At 41.4% G+C, this 23,965-nt stretch overlaps 1 protein-coding gene across 1 annotated transcript; it reads right to left on the bottom strand.

Moving 5' to 3' along the window:
• Positions 1 to 1,008: 1,008 nt before the first annotated feature.
• Positions 1,009 to 20,884, bottom strand: LOC127647073 (uncharacterized). Its single transcript, XM_052131153.1, has 3 exons — positions 20,733 to 20,884; positions 5,189 to 5,506; positions 1,009 to 2,976 (listed from the first exon to the last, which is right to left on the bottom strand). The coding sequence occupies exons 1-3, from the start codon at positions 20,779 to 20,781 to the stop codon at positions 2,612 to 2,614; spliced, it is 732 nt and encodes a 243-aa protein (XP_051987113.1). The 5' UTR covers positions 20,782 to 20,884; the 3' UTR covers positions 1,009 to 2,611.
• Between the last annotated feature and the right edge of the window lie 3,081 nt (positions 20,885 to 23,965).

Raw genomic sequence — 23,965 nt, forward strand, 5'->3', positions numbered from 1 at the left:
ACTACCTCCAACACTCCTACTGTCCCATTTATTGTATAGTCTGACAGTTTTTTCCCTTGTTATCTTGTTATCTGAATCAACACCATATTCTCCCACTTCACTGGTCATATGTCTGTGGTGACATCTAAGACAACATTCTTTAAGATTGTTTCACTCTCTGTCCTGGTTTCTCTGAGGTGCTCCTGAAATAAGGAATTTCACTTCTAAGATACGGGACATACAATAATTTAATAGGTTTTTGTGCTGACCCCCTCAGCTGTCCCAATTGGGAGGGGCTTAGCATGTACAGTCCCTCCAGCTGCTTTGCAAAAGGTTAAATTATTTAATTTTTAAGTACTATCTCCTGCCAATAAATCCACGGCCATTCGTGTTCTACTCCCTTCAAATTTGTGATTTTAGTAAATTTGTTCAGTAACTCCTCTTCCTCAATTAATATATTTTCTAATTCTTCTTCTGATTTCTCTTGTCTGCAGGGAACTTCTTCTCACTCAAAATTGGTTAGTCTCTGCATTGCCTTAGTTGAAGAATACTGTAAAGAGAAAAGATTCTTTGTCTGTATTTTATCTAATTTATCATAATGGTCGCTTCATTTTTTTGCTGTTTAGTCCCTCTTGCTCTTTACTTCTCTGTCTGTTTAACCCCCTTCTCTCTTTCTCTCTCAGCCAGAACCCACAATGCCAGCTTGTAAGTTCAAGGGAGAGAACAAGATAGATAGAACTATATACAATTATTATTTAATTACCTATTTTTAAACAATTCACAATCACATTTTATCAAACTACACAATGATGACTCTAAGACATTATAAATATTATGGTTTCATTTTCTGTTAATGCATGATTTTCTCTAAAGCTGCTTTGAAACTGTGTGTTGTGAAAGGAGCTATACAAATAAAAATGACTTGACAATTAAACCATTACTTGAAATATTCTTTTTTTTATTTTTTTATTTTGATTATACAAGTTATATCAACTATGAAAATATTCTTAATCCAAAATAAAGATTTCAGTGTTTACATGAAGCATATATGTAGGTTACAGTTACTGCCAATTATGTTTTTTATTTTTTTTACAACAATGCATATTTGTTTATAAGAAACATAGCTCACCAGTCACAATGAGGTAAAAAGGAAGAAGTAGGATAGATATTATACCTAAACAACAGCAAAAGAACCAATGTTAAAGAGTTAAATGTTGGAAGGTCAGCCAAACTTCCTATCTGTGTTTAGCACCTGCTGCTCAGCATATCCTTCCAAATGATCCCAGCATTAGAAATAAGTGGCTGAAGTTTATTTCAAACAAGATCCCTGATCACTTCAGTATGACCTTAAAAATTTCAGTGGCACATTTCAGCATGAATTGTGTCATAATGTAATGCTAACAATTCACCCAGCTGTTTCCCCTCCTCGCCACAGGATATTCTCATCTCCTGAATTTTGAAAATCATGTACTCATTGTTTTCACCTATGCTTCATTACCATGTACTTATATATACCTTAGCTTGTTGCGCACTCTGTGTGAAGTATTGTTGGCCTGTACATCAATTCTGAGCAGTCCTATATCAGTTTACCTTATATCTGTACATCTGGTTCTAGATTTTGGACTGTTTTAGTGATTCTTTATTTAGTGTTTGTGATTTGGATTGTTTGCCAAACTGGGTTGCTTCTCTGGCTTGTTACCTGTATTCGGTTTATTGATTTATGGATTTGCCTGACTCTTCTGACTTTGTTAATAAACTTCTGCACATGGATCAGACATTAGTATCCTCATAACAAATACAGGCTTTGCAATGTGGCTGGAGGTGCTGGATGGATGGGCCGATAAGCTTTGTTCTTTGATTTTTTTACTTTTTCTGTAGAAACTGCACTAATGTCATAACTTTTGTGTGGTAGTCATATTTGTACTATTCATCTAATGTCCTCTGGTCTAATGGGCCCACAACATTAACTATGCTCATGAATAACAATTAAGGCAAAAAACACTTGATATTAAATACTTATAGTATGAGGCTGGCTTAGTCAATCTCATCCTCTTCTTTCACATTTTTGTTTATACTCATAATTGATAGAGACATGATCCTCATAATCAGAAAATTCATCTACATCCAAAGTGGAAGACCTTCCACACTTCCTTCTCTCTGCAAACATTATTTGGGCCCTCTGAGAAGGGATTATTTTTGCCATACTGATGGATTGTGGTAAGAGCCACATATGCAAAGATATTTATTAGTTTGATCCCTCCCCTGATTTGAACCTGGCTGGGGTAGACTGTGGGAAAATACAGAATTTTTCACAGTGTATCAAAACAATGTATTAAAATTTTTATAAAATTGTGCAGGTTCCTGCTAGACATTGTGTACATGTAGTTTTACACACTATAAAAGGGTAAAGACTGACAACTTTCTGATAGATTCTTGGTGCTATGTTGAAACAGCAGGCCCAGGCAGGAGGAAGCCATACAGCAAACCCTTTTCTTTCATTTTCAATTGTTTCCACACACTCACACATACACTTGAATGGCCTTCAAATGTACTTTTACATGTTCTTCACACTGGCTAGGCCAATGAGTCTCAGCTGAAAAAATAATTGTATAATTTTTCAGTAAACATTATATCAGATGTTAAAAGTCCATAAAAGACACAGACAGAAAACCAGTCCAGTGACTTTGCATCTGTTAATGCTGCTGAAAGAATGTGTGTTGTTATACTCCATAGAAATGCTCTTGCTTGTTATATAATAATCAATATGAGGTACCCAGTAAGAACAGTTATATGTTTTCCCATGTGAACTGTCCTTAAGGGAACTGACCACTATATATGAGCTATCATCTTCAGGATAAATGTTCTCAGTTGATTGGCTTGTTAGATTGATTGCTCCATAAAACCAGTGGATGTGCCCACCATGGTATGAACTCTCAACTTTGCAGGTCACCTTGTTTTTTTCATCTTCATGTATGCGGTAAATTTTCTGAGGACATGCTGAGAAAAGGGAGACAATTTGATAAAGTGTCATTGACTGTTTCCTTAAGGCTTTTATAAAGGTTTTTAAAAAGCTGGTTAAAGGTGCCCCTAAAAGAAAATAAATCCACTATGTTTGCATAGACTCTCATCATTTAAGAACAGGTCAGAATGCTGTGATTACAAATCTTCCTCCCCTCAAAGTCAGTCACTCTGATCCTAATCACCATCCCAAAGCCAGAATGTGACAGGGATGTAACCTTATAAATCCTACCATGTTGAAGGATTGGCTCATGAATGTTATGTGACATGGGCCTACTTTAGCTTCTAGGCTAGGGAGACTTGGAGGATTTCCAATTAAACATTATTTGTCTGCAAACTATAAAATAATGTAGATATTTAAGCAATATGTTACAATCAAGAGTGCTGTTCTACTGAATATCAATATGATTTATTGAAGTAATCACAGGCAATGCTCAATCTAACAGCGCAATCACAAGTGTGAAACTGCTTTTAATCAACAGTTGTACAAATGAGAAGTTAATGTTGAGTAAATTAGAGTACATTTTAAACACAATATAGCGAGATAATTTGGCTATTTTTGCTCCAAGACTGAAAATTCTGTCATGTGAAAAAATGAGTTCACCCCATGGAAATTGTTTTGGCTTTTTACATCTATGGACAAGCAAACATTTGAATCTCTTTGAAAATGTGCCTATTAATAAAGTTGATATACCTGAACAAAACCACAAAGAAAATGCAATTTTAAAATCAATTATTCAACAAAAATATCAATAGATGTGATTTTCTTCTGTGGAAAAATTATGTACACCCTTGGCCTCATAAGCTAGTATTGGCACCTTTAGCAGAATTAACTTCTTGAAGGCGTTTTGCATAGTTGTACACCAGTCTTTTACATCAGTTTGCTGAAATTTTGTACCACACATCCTTGTAAAATTCTTTCAGTTGCAAGATGTTTGAGGGTTTTCTTGCATGCACTGTCCATTTCAAATCCCCCCACATCATTTCAATGGGATTAAAATATGAGCTTTGACTAGGTCATTCCATAACTCTCCATTTATTCTTTTTGAGCAATTCTTTGATGGATTTGCTAGTGTATTTTGGATCATTATCGCATTGAAAGGTCCACTTCCAGCTCAACTTCAACTTTTGGACAGATGGCCACACATTATCTTAAAACACTCTTTGATATGATGCAGAATTCATAGTTGAATCAATGACTGCAAGCTGCCCAGTCCCTGAGGCATTGAAGCAACCCCATAGCATAACATTTCCTCCACCGTGCTTTACGGGTGTTCTCCAGAAAAGATGTCTTTGGTCAGCGCCAGACTTGTGCACTGTTACTGTGGCCAAACAACTCTATCTTTGATTCATCTATCCAGAGCACATTATTCCAAAAGGCCTGGTCTTTGCCTATGTGTTTATTGGCAAACTGTAGTCTTGCTCTAATGTTCTTTTTTTTCTCCCATTGCAGGTCAAATTTTTACAATCTCTTTCTGATTGTAGACGTATGCATTTTGACACCAACATTTGCAAGAGTTACCTGCAGATCCTGTGATGAAATTCTGGGGCTCTTGGAGACTTCTTTTTTCATCAAACAGTCTGCTCTTGCACTGAATTTGCTGGGATGGCCAGATTTAGGCCTTGGCATGTTGATACCAAACACCTCAGTAGCAAAGAGAACACCAGACACTAGATGTGAGAAGTTAAATTAAGACAGGTACAACCTGCACTCCCTAAGGAGGTTCTAATCATTGACACCCAATTTTGAACACCTGATTTAATATTATGGATTTGAAGGTTTGATAAATGTAGGGGTGTACTTCCATGTGACTGATCTGTTTTTTTTATTATTATTTAAATTATGAAAATTACACTTTATGAGTCATTTGTTTGAGTATATCAACTTTATTAACAGGCACTGTTTCAAAGAGGATGAAATGTTTGCTATATGTCAAAAAAAGCCAACAATTTCCATGGGGTGTACTTATTTTTTCAAATGACTGTAGTTATAAATGAAGCCAAAACAAAACAATACAATAATAACACATATATTTTACATTTTGACTAATGCCCCATGGTAATCACACCATTTAAACCAGCAGTATTTTATAAGACTTTATTACATTCCATTTGAAGTTTTTAAATTACTTTTTTATTTAGAATAAAAGTTTATTCTCCACTACCAGCCATAACATATTGGCCAACATACCTACTGTCACATTGGTTCCAGCATTTCCATATCCATGAGAGGATCGGAATTTGCAGATATAGAGGCCGATGTCATCTGGTTTTGGCTGGGCAATAGTTAGCACCAGCTGTTTGTTTGGTGTGTAGTGACAGTAGAAGAAGCTTTTGTTTGTTGTCTGACTCTGTGTGCACAGGGTTTCGTTTGGTGCTTTAATCCATTTAAAATGAGTAACCTGGAATTCACTGTTCTGCTGGACACTGAGAGACACATTACAATGAAGAGTGATCGCCTGGTGGCAGTGGGATATCACTGATTTTGTAATGAATACATTCACCATGCCTGTTTCAGAGAAAAAACACAATGATTCAGATAAATCCCAAGAAAAATACCTTCCTCGATACTTTAGAAAATGCTATAAAGTCATTTTATACCACACCGATAAGATTACACCTGATAAATAAATAAATGTGCATGTTTATTTATATATATATACTGGTGGCCAACAGTTTGGAATAATGTACAGATTTTGCTGTTTCAGAAGGAAATTGTTACTTTAATTTTACATTACTGATGTAAAAAACAGCACCATCACTATTTGAAAAAAGTAAAAAGTTTTGATCAAATCTAGACAGATCCCATTTCCTGCAGCCATCACTCCAACACCTTATCCTTGAGAATTCAGGCTAAATTGCTAATTTGGAAATAGAAAATCACTTGCCAGTATATCAAGCACAGTTGAAAGCTATTTGGTTCGTTAAATGAAGCTTAACATTGTCTTTGTGTTTGTTTTTGAGTTGCCACAGTGTGCAGTAGACTGGCATGTTTTACGTCAATATTAGGTTAAAAATGGCACAAAAAAAAGAAAAAGCTTTCTCTAGAAATTCGACAGTCAATCGTTGTTTTGAGGAATGAAGACTATACAATGCTTGAAATTGCCAAAAAAAAAAAACTGAAGATTTCATACAAAAGTGTACAATACAGTCTTCAAAGACAAAGGACAACTGGCTCTAACAAGGACAGAAAGAGACGTGGAAGGCGAGATGTACAACTAAACAAAAGGATAAGTACATCAGAGTCTCTAGTTTGATAAATAGATGTCTCACATGTCCTCAGCTGACAGCTTCACTGAATTCTACCCACTCAACAGCAGTTTCATGTACAACAGTAAAGAGAAGACAAAGGGGTGAAGAAAAAGCCACTTTTGAAACAGAAAAATAAATAATTTCTTCTCCCAGCGTCTGACGCGGAAGACTCGACTGGGCTGCCGCCTTCGGGTCGGCCCGCCCAGTCTGAGGCTGATGGCCAGATGGCCGACATGCTTGCCCAGGCCACCGTGAGTGTGGGGTTGGACTGGAACCCTCCATCCTCCCAGCAGCCCTCGCGGCTAGACAATTTGTTCCTTGGGTCTTGGCACCGCTCACAGCCACCCCCCCCCTCCCCGGTTCCTTTCTTCCCGGAGGTGCATGATGAGCTGACGAGGTCATGGAGGGCACCATTTACTGCCCGTAACCGACCTCCTCGCTTGTCCGGTCTCACTACCCTCGACAACGTGTTGGCCCACGGGTACTCGGAGGTCCCCCAGGTGGACAGAGTGGTTGCGATCCTATTCGGCGACACCGTCGACGACTTCGTCCAGCAGTTTTCGGCAGTGAAGAAACAGACGGAGACCATCTCTCATATCATGCCTTGCTGAGAGCGTCCTCCTGTGGCTTCCAAACCAGTCTCTTTCACTTTAGATTTAGTGTGATTTAGTTTTGTGTTTGACATGAGGGACATTCAGCTTTATGCGCATCGTCCTGTTCCTTAGCAGATCAAATGGAGTAGCTCCTGTTGTTGCATGTGGTGTAGCACGATAGTTCTGTAAGAACTCTGTTACTGCTTGTTTCCATGGTCTGCGCATTCTTTCAGCAGTCTGTATGCACTCTTTCATCACCCTGTTGAACCTCTCGATGGCTCCGTTTGCTCTCGGATAGTAAACACTGGAGCACAAGTGCTTTATCTCTCTCTCTCTCTCTCTCTCTCAGAAAACAGGAGAATGCCTGGGAGGTAAACTGACACCCATTATCAGAGACCAGATATGCAGGGTTTCCTTCATGACTGAAAAGTGTAGCTAAAAAACAAATAATCACCTCTGTAGTGACAGTGGAGGCAAATGCCACTTCTGGCCACTTACTGTAGTAATCTGTAAGGGTTATGGCATAACAGCAGTCCCAAGTAGCGCACTCAAAAGGACCTGTTATATCAACGGCCACTTTTTCCCATGGTCCATCTGGCAGTTCCACCAGTGTAAGTGGTGCAGGCGCAGTCTTTGCAGTTTTGTCAGTGTATTGACATGAAACACATGAAGCTATCATAGTTTGTACATATGTGTCCATTTGAGGCCACCAATATAGCTCATGCGGTCTCTGCTTATTAAGCACTATTCATTGGTGCTCCTCATGTGCCAAATCCACCACTCTAGAATGCAGTCAAGTGGGAATGACCAAACGATCAGTGCCTCTCATGACAAGTGAGTTATCTACAGCTAGTTAATCTCGTACATTAAAATACGGAGCATGTTCAGTTGCCACATCCTTTCTGCATCTTGGCCAACCTTTCTGTATCTGAAGTCTTAGTTGTGTTAATTAGTTAACACAACTTAGTTGCAGTAAATGCTGGCAAAGACATGGCATGTAAGGAATTAATAAAAACAGTAGCTACCATGTCTGGTTCCTTTTCAGCATCGCCTGTTGTAGGCAGTGGAAGCCTAGACAAGCAATCGGCTGTCGCATTTTGTTTCCCAGGACGGCAAGCAACATCATATGTAAAACATAGCAGTCGCACTGACCATCTCATGATTCGCAGTCCTGCACAACCAGTTTTGACAGTTCTGTATATGAAAAAACAGTGAACTACGAAGTTCAGACAGCGACAACCACAAACTCTCCACACCAGCAGCGGGAACTCTGAAAAAAGTAAATGTGCACCTGTGAACGAGATGGAACAGTTCACGAACAAACGTTTCCCATTGCACAACCCAGCCATGGAACACTCTAATATAATATAGGTAGGAAACAAACTGCACACCGTTGCGCCCCATCAACAATCAGCTCACCTGGTTACCGCACACCGGAGAACGATTAAGAGAGAGGGAGAGAAAGACAAAAATACAACACACACTCTACATACACACAAACAATACGGCCGAGAAGGCCATCACAATGGGGGGTCACGGAAAAGAGCGTAAGCTGTGGAAAAACTGCAGACACTAAACGACACAGATAACAGCCAAAACAAACACTTATAACATTCAAAATAGCACATTCCAGTGCTGGATCGCCAGTCATAACATACAGAGATGAAACAGAATCTCCTACTCAAGAACTGGAAATGTTTAATGTGGATTATACACATAGTTGATGAAAGCTATTTCAAAAAGTGATGAGGACACTTCTCACCTATCTCAACCTAGAACTGACAGCAATGTATCTAATTATCATTCAGTAAATACGTGGAAACAACTAAAAAAATCTTTTTTCTACTTATTTTTCATTGTTGTTGAGGAAATAAGCTCATCTACCCACGAGAGCCCAAACACTACACATGCACTTCAATAGTAGGTACGTGACTGGTTGATGTTTTGATTGGCCTGCTGCTGTAAACAATCACAAGATTTTTTGCTCCTGTAATCAATCACGCTATGGGTCTTTTGGCATTTGTGTGTTCGATGAGAGTTTAGGTAGTTCGACATGAATAAACCCCTCAACAATGTCAACATCAATACACTTACATTTATATTTATTACATTTGGATACTTATGCTGGGGTGGCAAATCTCATTTTTAGGGTGGCAGCTGCCACCCCATGTGTGCAGTGACATGATAAGAAATGTAGTACATTTAATTAATGTAGTATATGTCTCTAGCCAAAAATACTGCATTTTTGGATGCTGTGTAAAATGTTATTTGAAACTTGCATCTTGAGACCACATCACTTTATTTCATCCAGCTGTGACTGTTTTTTTCTGTACAGCTGCATGGAGCTGTGCTTGCTGCCCCCTGCTGACTGAAACTCACAAATAATGGAAGTGACACTTCAGGCATCAACTTCATGTAAATTATAATATTATGTTAAATATTAAAAATATTATGTACAGTATATATACTCATTGGCCACTTTATTATGTATATCTGTACATCTACTTATTCATGTGATTATCTAATCAGCCAATCATGTGGCAGCAGTGCAATGTATAACATTTATAAAATCAAGCAGATATGGGTCATGAGCTTCAGTAATTATTCACATCAACCATCAGAATTGGAAAAATATGTGATCTCAGTGAATTAGACCTTGGCATGATTGTTGGTGCCAGACAGCCTGGTTTGTGTATTTCTGTAACTGCTGATCTCCAGGGATTTTCACGCACAACAGTCTCTAAAGAGTAAAGAGAATGGCGCGAAAATCAAAAAACATCCAGCGAGCAGCAGTTCTGTGGGTGAAAATGGCTTGTTAATACAGAGGTCAGAGAAGAATATCCAGGCAGGTCCAAGCTGACAGGAAGGGTACAGTAACCCAAATGACAGAAATAATCAAACCAGTCCGTCTGGCATCAACAATCATGCCACGGTCTAAATCAATGAGATCACATTTTTTCACCATTCTGATGGTTGATGTGAACATTAACCGAAGCTCCTGACCCATATCTGCATGATGTTATACATTACACTGCTGCCACACGATTGGCTGATTAGATAATCGCATGAATAAGTAGATGTACAGGTGTACCTAATAAAGTGGCTGGTGAGTATATATCTATACACACACCGATCAGCCACAACATTAAGGCCACTTTCCTAATATCATGTAGGTCCACCTTGTGCCGCCAAAACAGCTCTGACCCGTTGACGCATGGACTCCACAAGGCCTCTGAAGGTGTCCTGTGGTATCTGACACCAAGACGTTAGCAGCAGATCCTTTAAGTCCTGTAATTTGCGAGGTAGGGCCTCCATGGATCAGACTTGTTGGTCCAGCACATCCCATAGATTCTCAATTGGATTGAGATATGGGGAATTTGGAGAACAAGTCAACGTCATGTTCCTCAAACCATTCCTGAATATTTTTTTTCTGTGTGGCAGGGCATATCATCATGCTGAAAGAGGCCACTGCCATCAGGGAATATTATACAATCTTTAGGTAGGAGATCCGTGTCAAAGTAACATTCACATGAATGCCAGGACCCAAGGTTTCCCAGCAGAACATTGCCCAGAGCATCCCACTGCATCCGCCAGCCTGCCTGCCTTCTTATGGTTCATCCTGCTGCTATCTCTTCCCCAGGTAAACGATGCACATGCACCCGGCTGTCCACATTATCTTTTATGCTTGCCCATTTTTCCTACCTCCAACACATGAAATTCAAGAACTGACTGTTCAATTGCTCCCTAATATATCCCACCCCTTGACAGGTGCCATTGTAAAGAGATAATAAATGTTATTCACTTCACCTGTCAGTGGTTTTAATGTTGTGGCTGATCAGTGTATAAAGAGCATTGAGGCCCATACATTTGGATTACTTGGAATATTTTGGAATGTGTTTCCTTTACCAATTTGGATTGCATTTGGGCAAGTTTAATAACACAATAAAGAACAGGCATCAAGTATGGTGCGTTTGAACAAGATTATTTAAAACTTCCTATGCCGACCTGGCGTCAGAAGAAGAGGACACCATAACCAGTTAAAACATTTCAGAGTTTGAAAACTTAGCTGTCTGACTTATGGACCTTCATGCTTTGAAATAAAGGAATTTACTAAAATTATTGGATTTGTGGAGCTTCATCTACGGAGGTCACCCAAGATCACCTAAATCACTCAGGAGTTTGAGTAGAAAAATGAAATGGCTGAATGATTTAATTAATGAGTTAACACATACAAAATCAGAATGAACTTTATTGCCAGGTATGCTTGCACATACAAAGAATTTGTCTTGTTGACAGGACCTTCAATTGTACAACAATAAAATACAGCAAAAAGTCAGAGATAATAATAAAAAATATATAAAAAACAAATAAAAATAAAGATTGAATCGAAAATAAATTATATATAGAATGCACAATAAGACAATATACTGTATATATATAAGAACTAGAGCTCCACACCGAGGCTGCCATCCCTGGCGCCATCTTGTTCATCGCTGATGCGATGATAAAATGTTTACATGTTACAACCATTGATGTTTGATAGTTTAATTGTGCATAAACATACAGTACTGTGCAAAAGTCTTAGGCACATTAGATGTTTCATAAAATCATTTATCTTAAGATAGTTATGTACATCTTCAGCTTTAGTGTGTCAATAGGAAATATAAATGTTAGACTCCCAAACATTATTTTTGTAAATAGAATAGAATAACAGGGAGCCCTTCAACAGATGTCATTGCCCCACATAGCCCCCCCCCCCCCCAAGCAATTGAGACAGCCTAAATAGATAGAAGAACTGTGGAGAATTCTCCAAGAATCTTGGAACATCCTATCTTCACTTCAACTGTCAATGGCAGTTGTGGAGGGCATCTATTGCTGCCAGAAACCAACTTCCAGGTTAGTCCGCTCTCACTACCCTCGATGGCGGGGCGGCCCCCGGGTACATGGAGGTCCCTTGGGTGGATAATGTGGTCGCGGTGCACTTGTGCCTGCAAAACGCCTCCACCTGGCAGGAACGTCCGGCATTCCTCTCCAGGGCCTGTAGGAGCACAGATTCCAACTCAGGCTGAGGTATGGGCACGCAGCCGCTGGTTCCTGGACAGGACCACAGCTGTGTTGGCACATTAACTGCCTAGAGTTGCTGGCCATACTGCTCGCCCTGCGGAGGCAACATCGAGCCAGTCTGGGATCTTATGAAGAGATAGAAGCAATTGAGGCAGCCTAAACAGATAGAAGAATTGTGGAAAATTCTTAAAAAAGCTTGGAACATCCTATCTGCCAACAACTAATCTGTCCAGGAGAACCTAGGAGAATTGGTGCGGCTTTGAAGGCAAAGGTGGTCACATCAAATATTGATTTAGCTTTTTTATGTTTACTGGACTTTACATGACATTAATTGATAAATGAAAACTATTTATGGCATTATTTTTAAGACATCCTTACTATGCAACATTTTTCACCAGTGCCTAAAACTTTTGCACAGTACTGTATATATTTAATGGGAATGCAAATCTGGCCGCTTGTACCCAGAAAATTAAAGAAATGAAGGAACAATTTAACAAAAAATGCTTAAACTGAAATGTATGCTTGTCACGACCTTAGGAATTACTAGTGAAATGTTTGTCTAGGGATATACTCTATTTAGTGCTTTGGCCCGTAAATCAAAAAAACATATCTGTCCCTACAGCTAGTGACTCATTACCTATCAACAAGTATCCCTAACAAAATATGCTTATATAGAGGTGAAGTGAGGTGAAAAGAATAAAAGAAAGAGAAAATAAATAAGCTGGCACAGGTAGCAGTACCTTATAGCAGATGATGCAGTCACCTCGAAACACCGCCCAAACTGTAGTTCTGCTTATGTGGATGGCTAGCCCAAGCTGACTCTTTGTAGTTAAAGTTTTAATTAGTAGTTTGGGATCCATTTGTCCAAGAAGATTGAAATGAATCCAAAAGCAAAACCATTAAACAAACTTCAAGTACAGTATTGAGTTATTCAGTAAAATTACCCTCTCAGCACACACCAGTCCTTTACAAAAAGGCTTCCGTCACTCATCATACAGGTGTGTTGCATTAACTGTTTGATGATCCTAATCCACGCCCCCAATACCAGCCAAGAAGGACGTTATAGGAGAGAGTATGGGCCTATGCTCTAACGACCTAGCACATCTCATCTAACCTCCTAAAACTACATGGTGCAATGTAACGTGGTAGGACCCAATTGCTGGAATGAGGAAAAAAACAAATAAAGAATACTAACTGGGGAAAACAAACTCTCACAGGGGAGAAAAAGTGATAAAACTGATAAACAAAAAACAACAACAAACTCTTGAAGAAAAACAAATTGAAAGAAAAGATTACAAACCAGACTGAATTTGCATGGCCCTCCCCCAGACATATTGGTATAAAAGGAGGGAAGCATGTGTCTGTTCAGACAGATTTTTTTCTTCGGAGACGAGCAGTTGTGTTTCTGCGAAGTGAATAAATCCACTGCTGTTCCACTCACCTCTACAAGTGCGTTTGCTGTTGGAGATATGGTGCAAATCAGTGGCTTTTCGCTTCTCTGCACCCCAATGCAGACTACACACTTCGACAGCCACCTAAAAGAGTATATTTCTCTAAAAGAGTACAACACTTGGACGTTGAACGTCTTTTTCAAGATGCCCTTCTGTCCTTGTGTTATTCCTGGATGTGGTCGTTACCTCTCTGCTTCAGATGGCCACGGCGCTGCCTCATGTGTCTGGGCAAAGAACACACTGAGGCAGCATTTGTGGATGGTTCCTGTTCTCACTGTGAGAACACGGACCATGGCAACATTGTGGTCGCAGCTTTCCTTCTTCTGGGTTGTCCTGATACCGATGTGCTGCAGGAACTGCGCTCGGCGACCGCCCTCGCCCTCCGGGCAACAAAGGTAATGGCGCATGCACTCGGACAGGCTATAGCCACCCTCGTGGTCCAGGAAAGCCATCTGTGGCTGAATCTGGTTGAGATGCGGGACCCCGACAAGGCTCGGTTTCTCAACGCCTCCATCTCCCAGATCGGCCTATTCGGCAACACCGTAGAGAACTTTGCTCAAAAGTACTCAACGGTGAAGGAGCAGACAGAGGCCATCCAACATATCTTGCCCTGCAGTGGCTCAAGATCCCTCACCCCTGGGCCGGTGAAAGCCCAGCTCTCAGCTCTGTAGAGCTCCCCGCAGGAGACAGACGTACCCCATCTCACGGACCTCCTCCCAGACCCAGAAGGCTCCCAAGCACTCCTGAGATGGGCAACCCAGGGAGAGAGAGACATCTGCCACAGAGCTGGTGTCCAGACCTCTCCATCCCCCAGTGGAGGGCTGGGTGGAGAATCTTTTGTTCCTTTTATTTGTTTGCCATACCCCCAACGGGCTGCAGTACCGACTTTGTCAAAAAAAGAGCAGTTTCCTCACTCCCAGGGTCACCTAGCCATAGCCCACAACCGCCATCAGACACTGAGAACTTGCAGTCGGGCCCCAAGAACTCGGAACCTCCGCCTTCACATGCCCAACTGCACCACACTCGTGCCTCAGGCTGGCAGGTCTAGAGGTCTGAGTCTAGAGGTCGTCGCTACAGAAAATCCTCCTCAGTCGCCTACATGCCCCAGGCCGGGTACATGGAGCAAGGTAAGTGCTTCGAGCAACCACACAGGGACCTGGTGCTCATGCACCTCAGCCATTTAGGGCTTCGGGTCAACTGGGAAAAGAGCAAGCTTCCCCCCGTTCAGAGCATCTCTTTTCTCAGCATGGAGTTAGACTCAGTCTAGCGTCGTTCAGATCGTAGATCGTTCAGACCACTGAAACAATTTCAGAGGCTCCTAGGGCATATGACATCCTCAGCGATGGTCGCGCCACTCGGGTTGATGCATATGAGACCTCTTCAGCACTGGCTTCAGATTCAAGTCCCAAGATGGGCATGGCACCATGGCACAAACCGTGTGACCCTCACCCCTTCCTGCCATCACTTATTCAGCCCTTGGACAGACCTCTGTTTACTATGGTCTCTACTTTCTTCGAAGGCTGAGGAAAGCACATCTCCCAACCCTCATCCTCTACATTCTATAGAGGGACTATTGAGAGCATCCTGAGCAGCTGCATCACTGCCTGGTTTGGGACTTGCACCGTTTCGGACCGCAAAGCCCTGCAGAGGATAGTGAGGACAGCTGAGAAGATCATTGGGGTCTCTCTTCCCTCCATCAAAGACATTTACAAAAAACACTGTATCCGCAAAGCAACCAGCATTGTGGACGACCCCACACACCCCTCACACAAACTCTTTACCCTCCTCCCGTCTGGCAAGAGGTACTGAAGCATTTGGGCCCTCACGGCCAGACTGTGTAACAGCTTCTTCCCCCAAGCCATCAGACTCCTCAATACTCAGAGACTGGTTTGACACACACGTGTCCTGAGTTGCACTTAAATTACTGTCACTTTATAACTGTCTGCTACCTCAATAACTGCTATGTGCATAGAACACTATCTCATAGTATGTTATGTTTACATTTTTAGAAACTGTCATCTTTTTGCACTACTGAGTACTGGTCGGCGCTGCACTGTCTATTGTCCTGTTCATTGTCAGAAATTTGTTGTACTGTCCCGTACTTTTTGCACGTGCACTTTATATAGGTATATATAGGTTTTTTTTATATAGGTATTTTATTTCGTTGTGTTGGCTCATGTGGTCCTGTGTTGGTCCTTTGTTGTTTTTATGTAGCACCATGGTCCTGGAGGAACGTTGTCTCGTTTTGCTGTGTACTGTACTAACTGGTTATGGTTGAAACGACAATAAAAACCACTTGACTTGACTTGACTATGGGCAGGATTCCCCCTACAGCAGGTGTTCAGACACATTGTAGTTACTAAAGACTCCTCCCAGTTAGGCTGGGGTGCCATTTGCAACAGGAACGCAGCCACTAGCTCCTGGAAGGGGCCCCGGCTGGGTTGGAATATCAAATGTCTACAGTTGCTGGCTGTATTTCTTGCCCTGTGCAGACTTCTGCCATTGATCCGAGACAAGAACGTGTCGCTCAGACAAACATAGAATACACATAGAATTCGTCAATACGGTACAACTGGCCTGGTTGTACCGTATGTAGCACCTTTCCCCTCCCTTGAGGCAAAGACATGCGCTCTACTACCCCAGTCAAGTCCACAAGTAACGGACCCTGGGTGTCCTTCCTCCTTAGCCCTCTGGCTCCGAATTCAGTGGAGGAAGTTCACAGCCAGACCCGCTGCCGGCACCGACTTGCCTGTACTGGAACAGGTGCTCCACAGGTTCTGATTTTTCCAATATCTCCTGTGATATATGTGTCGAAGAAGCGACACTAGGGGTCTCTCTTGAGAGCCTCGCACATCTCTGAACTTGAGAAAAGACCAATGAGAAATTGGCAGACAGAATTTGCATGTCCCGCCCCCGGACATATGGGTATAAAGGGAGGGAAATGCGTCTGTCCATTTAGGATTTTGCCCTGAGAAGCCGAGAATGAGGTTCGGCTGTAACAGTGGCTCGGTTCAGTGACGTGGCTGGGAGGCCACAACGTCTCATTCCCTCCATCAGGAAACGGAGGTTACAATAGTAACCTAGATGTTCCCCGTCTGTCACTGACTTCGACGTTGTGTCGAAGAAGTGACACCAGTGGTCCATATTTAATCACGGCTTGCGCTGAACCATGTATGTGCGCTGCTGACGCAGGTGCGGGCAGGCAGTTGCGTGCCAAGGCAACAGGCCACGTCAGACTGCACATACCCTTCCACAATGCCCCATAAGATCATCATAACCTTCTGGTTCCCTACACCCCAAGGGGGGAACAAGGCGACGTGCCAAGCATGCCTTTTCTCTCTCTATGTTTCTCGCATAGAGTTTAAAGCGGCTGGGGCCATCTTAATGCTATCACATGCGTAGGGGAAGGCGTTCTTTTCCAATTCCTATTCTTTCAGGGGGAAAAGACCCTGCGGAGACCACACCTGCTCAGGCTGGGGGAGGTAAAGAGTGGTGAAATACATCACATGGGTTTACAGGTCGCATGTGGAAGATGGCGCGGTGTTAGATCCCACATATTGAGAGGGAGGAGTTTCTACAAACACGGCAACCGAGGGGCAGCGGGGACCGCCCAAGGGAGAAACGGGTCCGCTCGCAAGGGGACCGTGCCGTGAAGCTCCTATTCTAGTACAGAGTAGTTTGAGTACTCATTGTGGGTCTGGTCGGGGAATTCCTCCGCTGAATTCGTGGACCTGATGGCTAGGGAGGAGTCATCCAGGGAGCCGAGTTAGTGGGATCTCCTGGGATAAGTGCGCACAAGATCGCCTCAGTGCAGGGGAAAGGCTCTAGATGCAAGCAGTACACCCGGTCAGTTGTTACCGTGTAACCGAGTTCTACTGGCTCGGACCTGAGAGAACATGGGATGAAACCGACTCGACCCTGAATTTGCAAAATCTCGTAAAGGTAATGGGTGTTGCCCAACCTGCTGCTCTGCATATGTCTGCTAGGGAGGTGCCTTTGGCCAGTGTCCACGAGGATGCCACACTTCTTGTCGAGTGTGCTCGAACCTGTAAGGGGGCGGGCACGGCCTGGGTGTGATAGGCCAATGCTATGGCGTCAAATACCCAGTGGGAAAGTCTCTGTTTGGAGACAGCGTTCCCTTTCCACTGTCCATCAAAGTAGACAAAGAGCTGCTCAGAACGTCTAAAGCTCTGCATGCGGTCCACATAAGAATGCAGGGTGGGCACTGGACACAGCAACAAAGGGGCTGGGTCTGCCTCCTGGGGAAGTGCTTGTAGGTTAACTACCTGGTCTCTGAAGGGAGTCGTAGGAACCTTGGGCACATGGCCCAGTCGCGGTCTTAGGACGACGTGCTCCGACAGGGACATGCCGAAGGGGAGGACCTTGTACTGAAACGCCTGGCCATTGAACGCGAACCGTAGAAAGGGTCGATGTCAAGGCAAGATCGAGACGTGGAAGTACACATCCTTCAGGTCTACCACTGCGAACCAATCTTGATGCCGGACACAAGTTAAGATGTGTCTTTGCGTGAGCATTTTGAACAGGAGTTTGTGCAAGGCCCGGTTGAAAACTCGCAAGTCTAAGATCGGTTGTAAGCCACCGCCTTTCTTGAGTACTGGCTGTAGAAACCCTTCTTCATCTCGGCTGGAGGGACAGGCTCTATCGCGTCTTTGAGTAAAAGGGTCGCAATCTCCGCAAGCAGGGTGTTGGGTCTTCACCGTGCACAGTGGTAAAGCGGATGCCTGCCAAAAGGGGGCGGGGGCCTGGCGAGCTGGATCGCATAACCGAGTCAGATGGTCCTGGCCAGCCAGCGTGATGGGTTGGGAAGTGAAAGCTACGCATCCAAGCTCGGTGCTAGGGGTACTAAGGGGATGATCGTTTTTGATGTACTGTTATTGAGAATGTGGGTACTGCAGCCCGAAGGGGGTGCAGCAAAGAAAACAACCTGAACTGAAGATTCTCCTCCCGGCCCTCCACCGAGGGATGGAGTGGTCTGCTAACCAGCTCCAGAGGAAACATCTCGATCTCTGGGTCATCCATCTCAGGAACGTTTGGGAATCTTCCGGGTCCTAGAGGATGTTCATGAGACGGGGGTGTGCGCTTCATGCGGGGCACTCGACGCTGGGGCTGAGAACTGGGCCCATATTGAGGTGGAGCTGCACATTTTCTGGAAGTCACAGGAGGATGCCCTCGGCGGGCAGACGGAGCACAGCCCGTGCTGGTGGCGTGATGGGGCATGATGTGAGAAATAGCCTATGTCTTCTTCTTCACCGCTGAGAACTGCTGGGCGAAGTCCTCAACGGTGTCGCCAAAGAGACCAAACTGGGAGACGGGGGCATTGAGGAAGCGTGCTTTGTCCATGTCACGGATCTTGACCAGGTTCAGCCACAGATGTCGTTCCTGAACCACGAGGGTGGCCATTGCCTGCCCGAGTGTCTGCGCTGTGACCTTGGCCCGTCAGGAGTGAAAGGGCATCTTTATAAAGACGCGTCCTGAAAAGGACATTCAACGCCACTGTGTATTGCTCTTTTAGAGAAATAAAATCTTTTAAGAAAATATTCTCTTTTATAAAAGCACTGTCAAAGTGCCCAGGGGCAAAGCTGCACTGCCGTGCAGAGAATGAGAAAGCCACTGATATACACCGTAGATCCAACAGCATTCGCTCTTTTAGAGATGAAGTGAACATTCTTGTGAATACAGCTCGCTGATCACACAACCGGCCGGCTCTGAAGAAAAATTCTGAATGGTCAGATGCATTTCCCTCCCTTTATACCCATATGTCCAGGGGCGGGACATGCAAATTCTGTCTGCCAATTTCTCATTGGCCTTTTCTCAAGTTCAGAGATGCGCGAGGCTCTCAAGAGATACCCCTAGTGTCGCTTCTTCGACACAACATCGAAGTGAGATTCAGACGGGGAACAATAATATTTCCAAACAATAATTTTCCAAACAAAGCTTTCGATAGTATATATATAGAAATGCACTTTATAAATAAAAAATAACTAAAATAGCATTAATTCAAGTAACATTAATCATTTCCCAAAGTCTAAGTGGGAGGATAAAATTTTTTAAGAACTAGTCCGCATAGGTTGCATATTCGTTGCAATGCACATTAAACGTCTTAAACCCCTTATCTTCCAAAATATTAATCAACTGGCAGGCTGTGACTATCCACTTTGCTTCAGCAATCGTGAAGCTGCATTTTCATGATTCGCATCATAAGTGCAACGCAGCACTGGGGGAAACACTGATGTTCCACTCCATAGTAGGGTTTTCACGATATCAAACTTTCAGTAGCTGGTACCGATACCAGTTAAATTTCATGGTTGTCAACACCAATTTTGATACCACAGTAAACATATGCTAATATAGTAATATGCAATTGAACACACTCCTTTGGCCAATTTAAAAAGTAAAATTTCAGTGTAAATAATAAATTAAAACAAATGTATGTTTCTTTCAAGTGTTTCTCAATTAAAGTTTCACTTTGACTGTTCCTCATTAAAAAAAGTTTAACTCCTAAAGACATGAATTGTACTTTTGTACTATATTTACGAAATTATGACCAATTACATTAAAATGAAGACTCCAGTCATATCAGCAACTTTATAAAAGCTGTTTTATTCTACATGGAGCAGGTCTGCACAGCTGAATACTACTCGCTTAATCTCAGTAACTGCCCTGTTATTTGACACTTTCACTCATTCATTAAAGTAATCAACTAAATTTCAACAATGGTACCGAAGCACTGGTATTTTTTACCTACCTGCTCCATAGAACTCAATGTATTCGGCAATTCAGAAGTGAATCATGTTAATGTGGCATTAACTTTCTGTGCATGTGATTGTTGACAAAACTTCCATTGAAAACTCCAAATAGCTAGCCTACTGCTGCGGTCCCTCAGTACCATGTATCGTGTGTTTTACTTTTAGGAAATAGTGAATATTTAATGTGTCCCCTTGGAAATTAACTTCCGTCTTAAAAAGCCTGCAAAGTACTTTATTTTTGTCTCAAGTCCATTCCGTACTGTTAAAAGGTTCCTTTCTCAATCACTTGATCATTGCTGTGGTGAGTTTGTGGTGTGTACATCAGTGAAATGAGCTCCGGAAACGTGGCAACTTGGAGCTGAATAAAATGTCAGAATCTAATGTCAAAATTGGTAAATGCATTAATTGCATTATAATTAATACCATGCGTAATTACATATACACTCAATATATAGTATACTGTATATAATTAACATAACAGAGTAATAGGTTCACAACCTTACACAGAATGCTAAAAAGCATATTGTGTATACAACTGTGATATCACTGTAAAATGGAAACACATCAGAGATGCTAAAAATATTTTATCAACAAGAGGAATTGCTCACCTAATGCTGCTGAAACAGATGAGATGAGGAAGAAAAAAGGGAATTCCATAGTGCAGGTCTCTCTGCTTTAGAGCCACAAAACAAAACACAGAACTAATTATGAATCTATTCCCTGCTTTATTCATATGGGAAATGATGTGTCTCAGTTTGGTTAGCACTACTTGAACCTGAATGCCAGACATTCGTGCCAATATTTGGAAGAACTTCCTCTTGCCTGTTTGTTTTCATTCTCAGATAGACATAGGCTTGTCTGAGCATGAGACCATATCTGCATCAGAGGCCAATACCTTATCTGGAGGCAGTAAAGGCATGGCACATCCACTTGCAGCTTTTGGAGGTAAATATGAGGTGAAACAATGGCAAGGACATTCTGTTCTTTAAAATGTTACACATTCCCTAATTCGGTTGTGATCCAAATATTACCTACAAACTATGCACTTAAATTTATTCCACTTTTATTGCTGACAGCACATGTTATTGTGTAGTGTGCACAAAGTTTAGACTCATGTGTAGTATGATAAAGCAAAAAAAACATCAAGATGATTTGTGGAGGGATTTACAAGTAAACTATAAATCCAGTTTGCTGTGAATTAGCTCAGGATGTTGACAATATGGGATTGTCAGTGGGTTGAAAACAGCATATTTTATGTTAATCCAGGCCAGAGGGTTAATTTGTATGCATTTTGTAAATCCAAGTATTAACAATAAACCTCACTTTTGTATATTGCAATATGGCAGAATTTTCTGTGACTTGTTTGGAGTAACAGATGAGGTGACTCACATGCCACAAAGTATAGTCCAAAGCATGCATTTTGGCATTGATTATTTATATCTCCAGTAAAACACATAATAATTACTTTATGACATGACAGACATTAAAGCTTTTTTGTGGCAGCATCATTTTCTGTAAAGCTTCTTTGAAATGATGTGTGTTGTTAAAAGTGCTATACAAATAAAAATGACTTGACTAAAACTAAAGCTCTTGATAAATAGCTCAGCTCTATAAAGATATGGTCATATTATAACAGTCAGTCTTTAATAGATTAGTAAAATGTTGCCATTTGTGGTGAAATTATTATTTATGGATACAATAAAAGCTTGCAAACAGTAAAGTTCCCTAGCAGGGAGTAAGTGATTTGATTGGAACAGTGCCTGTAAAATAAATGAAAATGTATTTCCTGAAAACAGAGTACCTGGAGTTAGTATCTACTTAACAGACACTGCTGATCCAAAAACAACTTATTGTACATGAAATACCAGAACAGACCTCCTGGCGAAACCTGAGATTAAGTGCTTACATTAAATTTGCATAAAAAATGTAAATTCAGACATTGTTTATTCACCCCTGTGTTGTTATAACCCTATATGACTTTCTTTCTTTTTCTTTAAACAAATGGAGAAATTGTGAAAAAAAAAAAAAATTTGTTCAGTGATGTCATACAATGGCAGTTTATGGTGACCACCTCTTCAAGCTTCAAAAGGACACAAAAGTATATTTCATTAGTCTAATACATTATTCCATGAGACTCAAGATTGTTATGAAAGCATACGATAAGCTTTGGTGTGAAACAAATCAAAATCAAATGTATAATTTATTGAAAATATTTACTGATTTATTCTCCTGTTCGGTGTCTGCACCTCTTTGCACAAGAGCAATAGAAGCAGCAATGAGATGAGGCGTTCAATTGTAAATTCGTATTATTTCGCTTCAAGACCACCAGCGATATTAACAACAGAAAACCTGTTCTCTAGTTTGTGTGTAGCTGCACACAAACCAGAGAACAGAACTTACAAACATGTCTGAAGAGTTTGTAGTGGAAGAATAGATGCATTTCTATGTCCAGACGTATTTGTTTAAAACTGAGTCCTTCATCAAACACAGAGATGGGGTAGAAGGTAACTACAGTCACACCCTGTCCTACTCAGATGTCAAACGGCATGCAATAAAAGTAATATGTCAATCAGAGTTTTGTGTACAAGCAGCTGCGACGAGCAACGGGACATTCTGTTGATCGCTTAGTTTCTATATTTCTATATTGCTTCTAATTTTATATAATTTTTTATTTTTAAATATACTTTATGCAATATTAATTAAATAATACATTAAACATAAATTAATAGAATATAAAGTATTCTTTCATTACAGCCATGCTACATAAAGTGTAATCATCCTAACTGTAAAGTTTAGGTGTAATTTTGCAGTTGTCCAGCTGGTGTCCTTCACAAGTCAGTCTCCTTAAGATGCACTTTACAATCCACGATTGCTTCAGAGTGTTTGTAGATCTGCGGTGATTTTCAAGAGCTTATAATGTTACAACGCTTTTGAGAAGTCTGTTTCATCATTTTTACGATCAACAGTTTTTTGGAAAATGCTGCCCTGACCCCATAAAAGGTAGCATTTTAAATATACTAATAATCACTTTATACAGTCAACTCATCACTTTGTGAATGAATGTGGATATGATTGACATCTTAGTTTACCTACAACATGTTTTTAAATATATAATCACTTCATCATCATCAAATCATGTGTTCTCTGCGCTTAGATGCATCCAGTGATGCCATGAATGAAAATGTCTGCAGACACTGATCTAGAGTCAGCTTTTTGCATCTATAACAGTTAAAGGTCTGGATTTTGATATGGAAACGAATCATGGACTGCAGTTACAGACAGCTATACTGTAGCAGGAATCAGATGAAACAGGCACAAACTCTCTGTGCATGAACTCATGGAAGAATGAAAGCAGAACAGCGACTGCAAATTGCAAAATTATTTACATATGTTGATGCATGGAGTTAATGTTAACTAGAAGTTTTTTGGCGCAGGTTAACTTGCTAATTTGCTTCATTAAATTCAGTTCATTAACATTCCTCCTCTAGGCTACTCAAGGATTTTGTCCTCGTTTCAACCATGTATTTTTTGTTTTCAAGCCAACCCTCATTGAAGCGACAAGCTCCTGGCATGTTGTCATCTCCCACTCTGTTCCATCAGAGGCCACACATCAAAAAAGACCAGCCAGATCACACTAAAGCCACACACACAGACTCAGAGTGGCACGCGAAGCTCAAGCGGAGTCATCCTTATTTTATGCGAAAGGCAAAAGCAATTAGGCCCTCTCTGACTTATTTTATCTAAAAAAGCAAACTATTCAGTAAGACAGCAAATTATTATGAAAACAATGCAATTACAATTTTAAGCAGTTTCAAGCACTTTATCCAAAATCCAAGCACTT

The sequence above is a fragment of the Xyrauchen texanus genome, chromosome 7 (genome assembly GCF_025860055.1).
Source record: "Xyrauchen texanus isolate HMW12.3.18 chromosome 7, RBS_HiC_50CHRs, whole genome shotgun sequence".
Taxonomy (NCBI): Eukaryota; Metazoa; Chordata; class Actinopteri; order Cypriniformes; family Catostomidae; genus Xyrauchen; species Xyrauchen texanus.

Coding starts and splice junctions, on each gene's coding strand:
- LOC127647073 (XM_052131153.1), bottom strand. CDS start 20,781: ATGGAATTCCCTTTTTTCTTCCTCATCTCATCTGTTTCAGCAGCATTA. Junction 5,507..20,732: donor ATCTGTTTCAGCAGCATTAG/GTGAGCAATTCC, acceptor TCTCTGAAACAG/GCATGGTGAATGTATTCATT. Junction 2,977..5,188: donor TGGAACCAATGTGACAGTAG/GTATGTTGGCCA, acceptor CCCTTTTCTCAG/CATGTCCTCAGAAAATTTAC.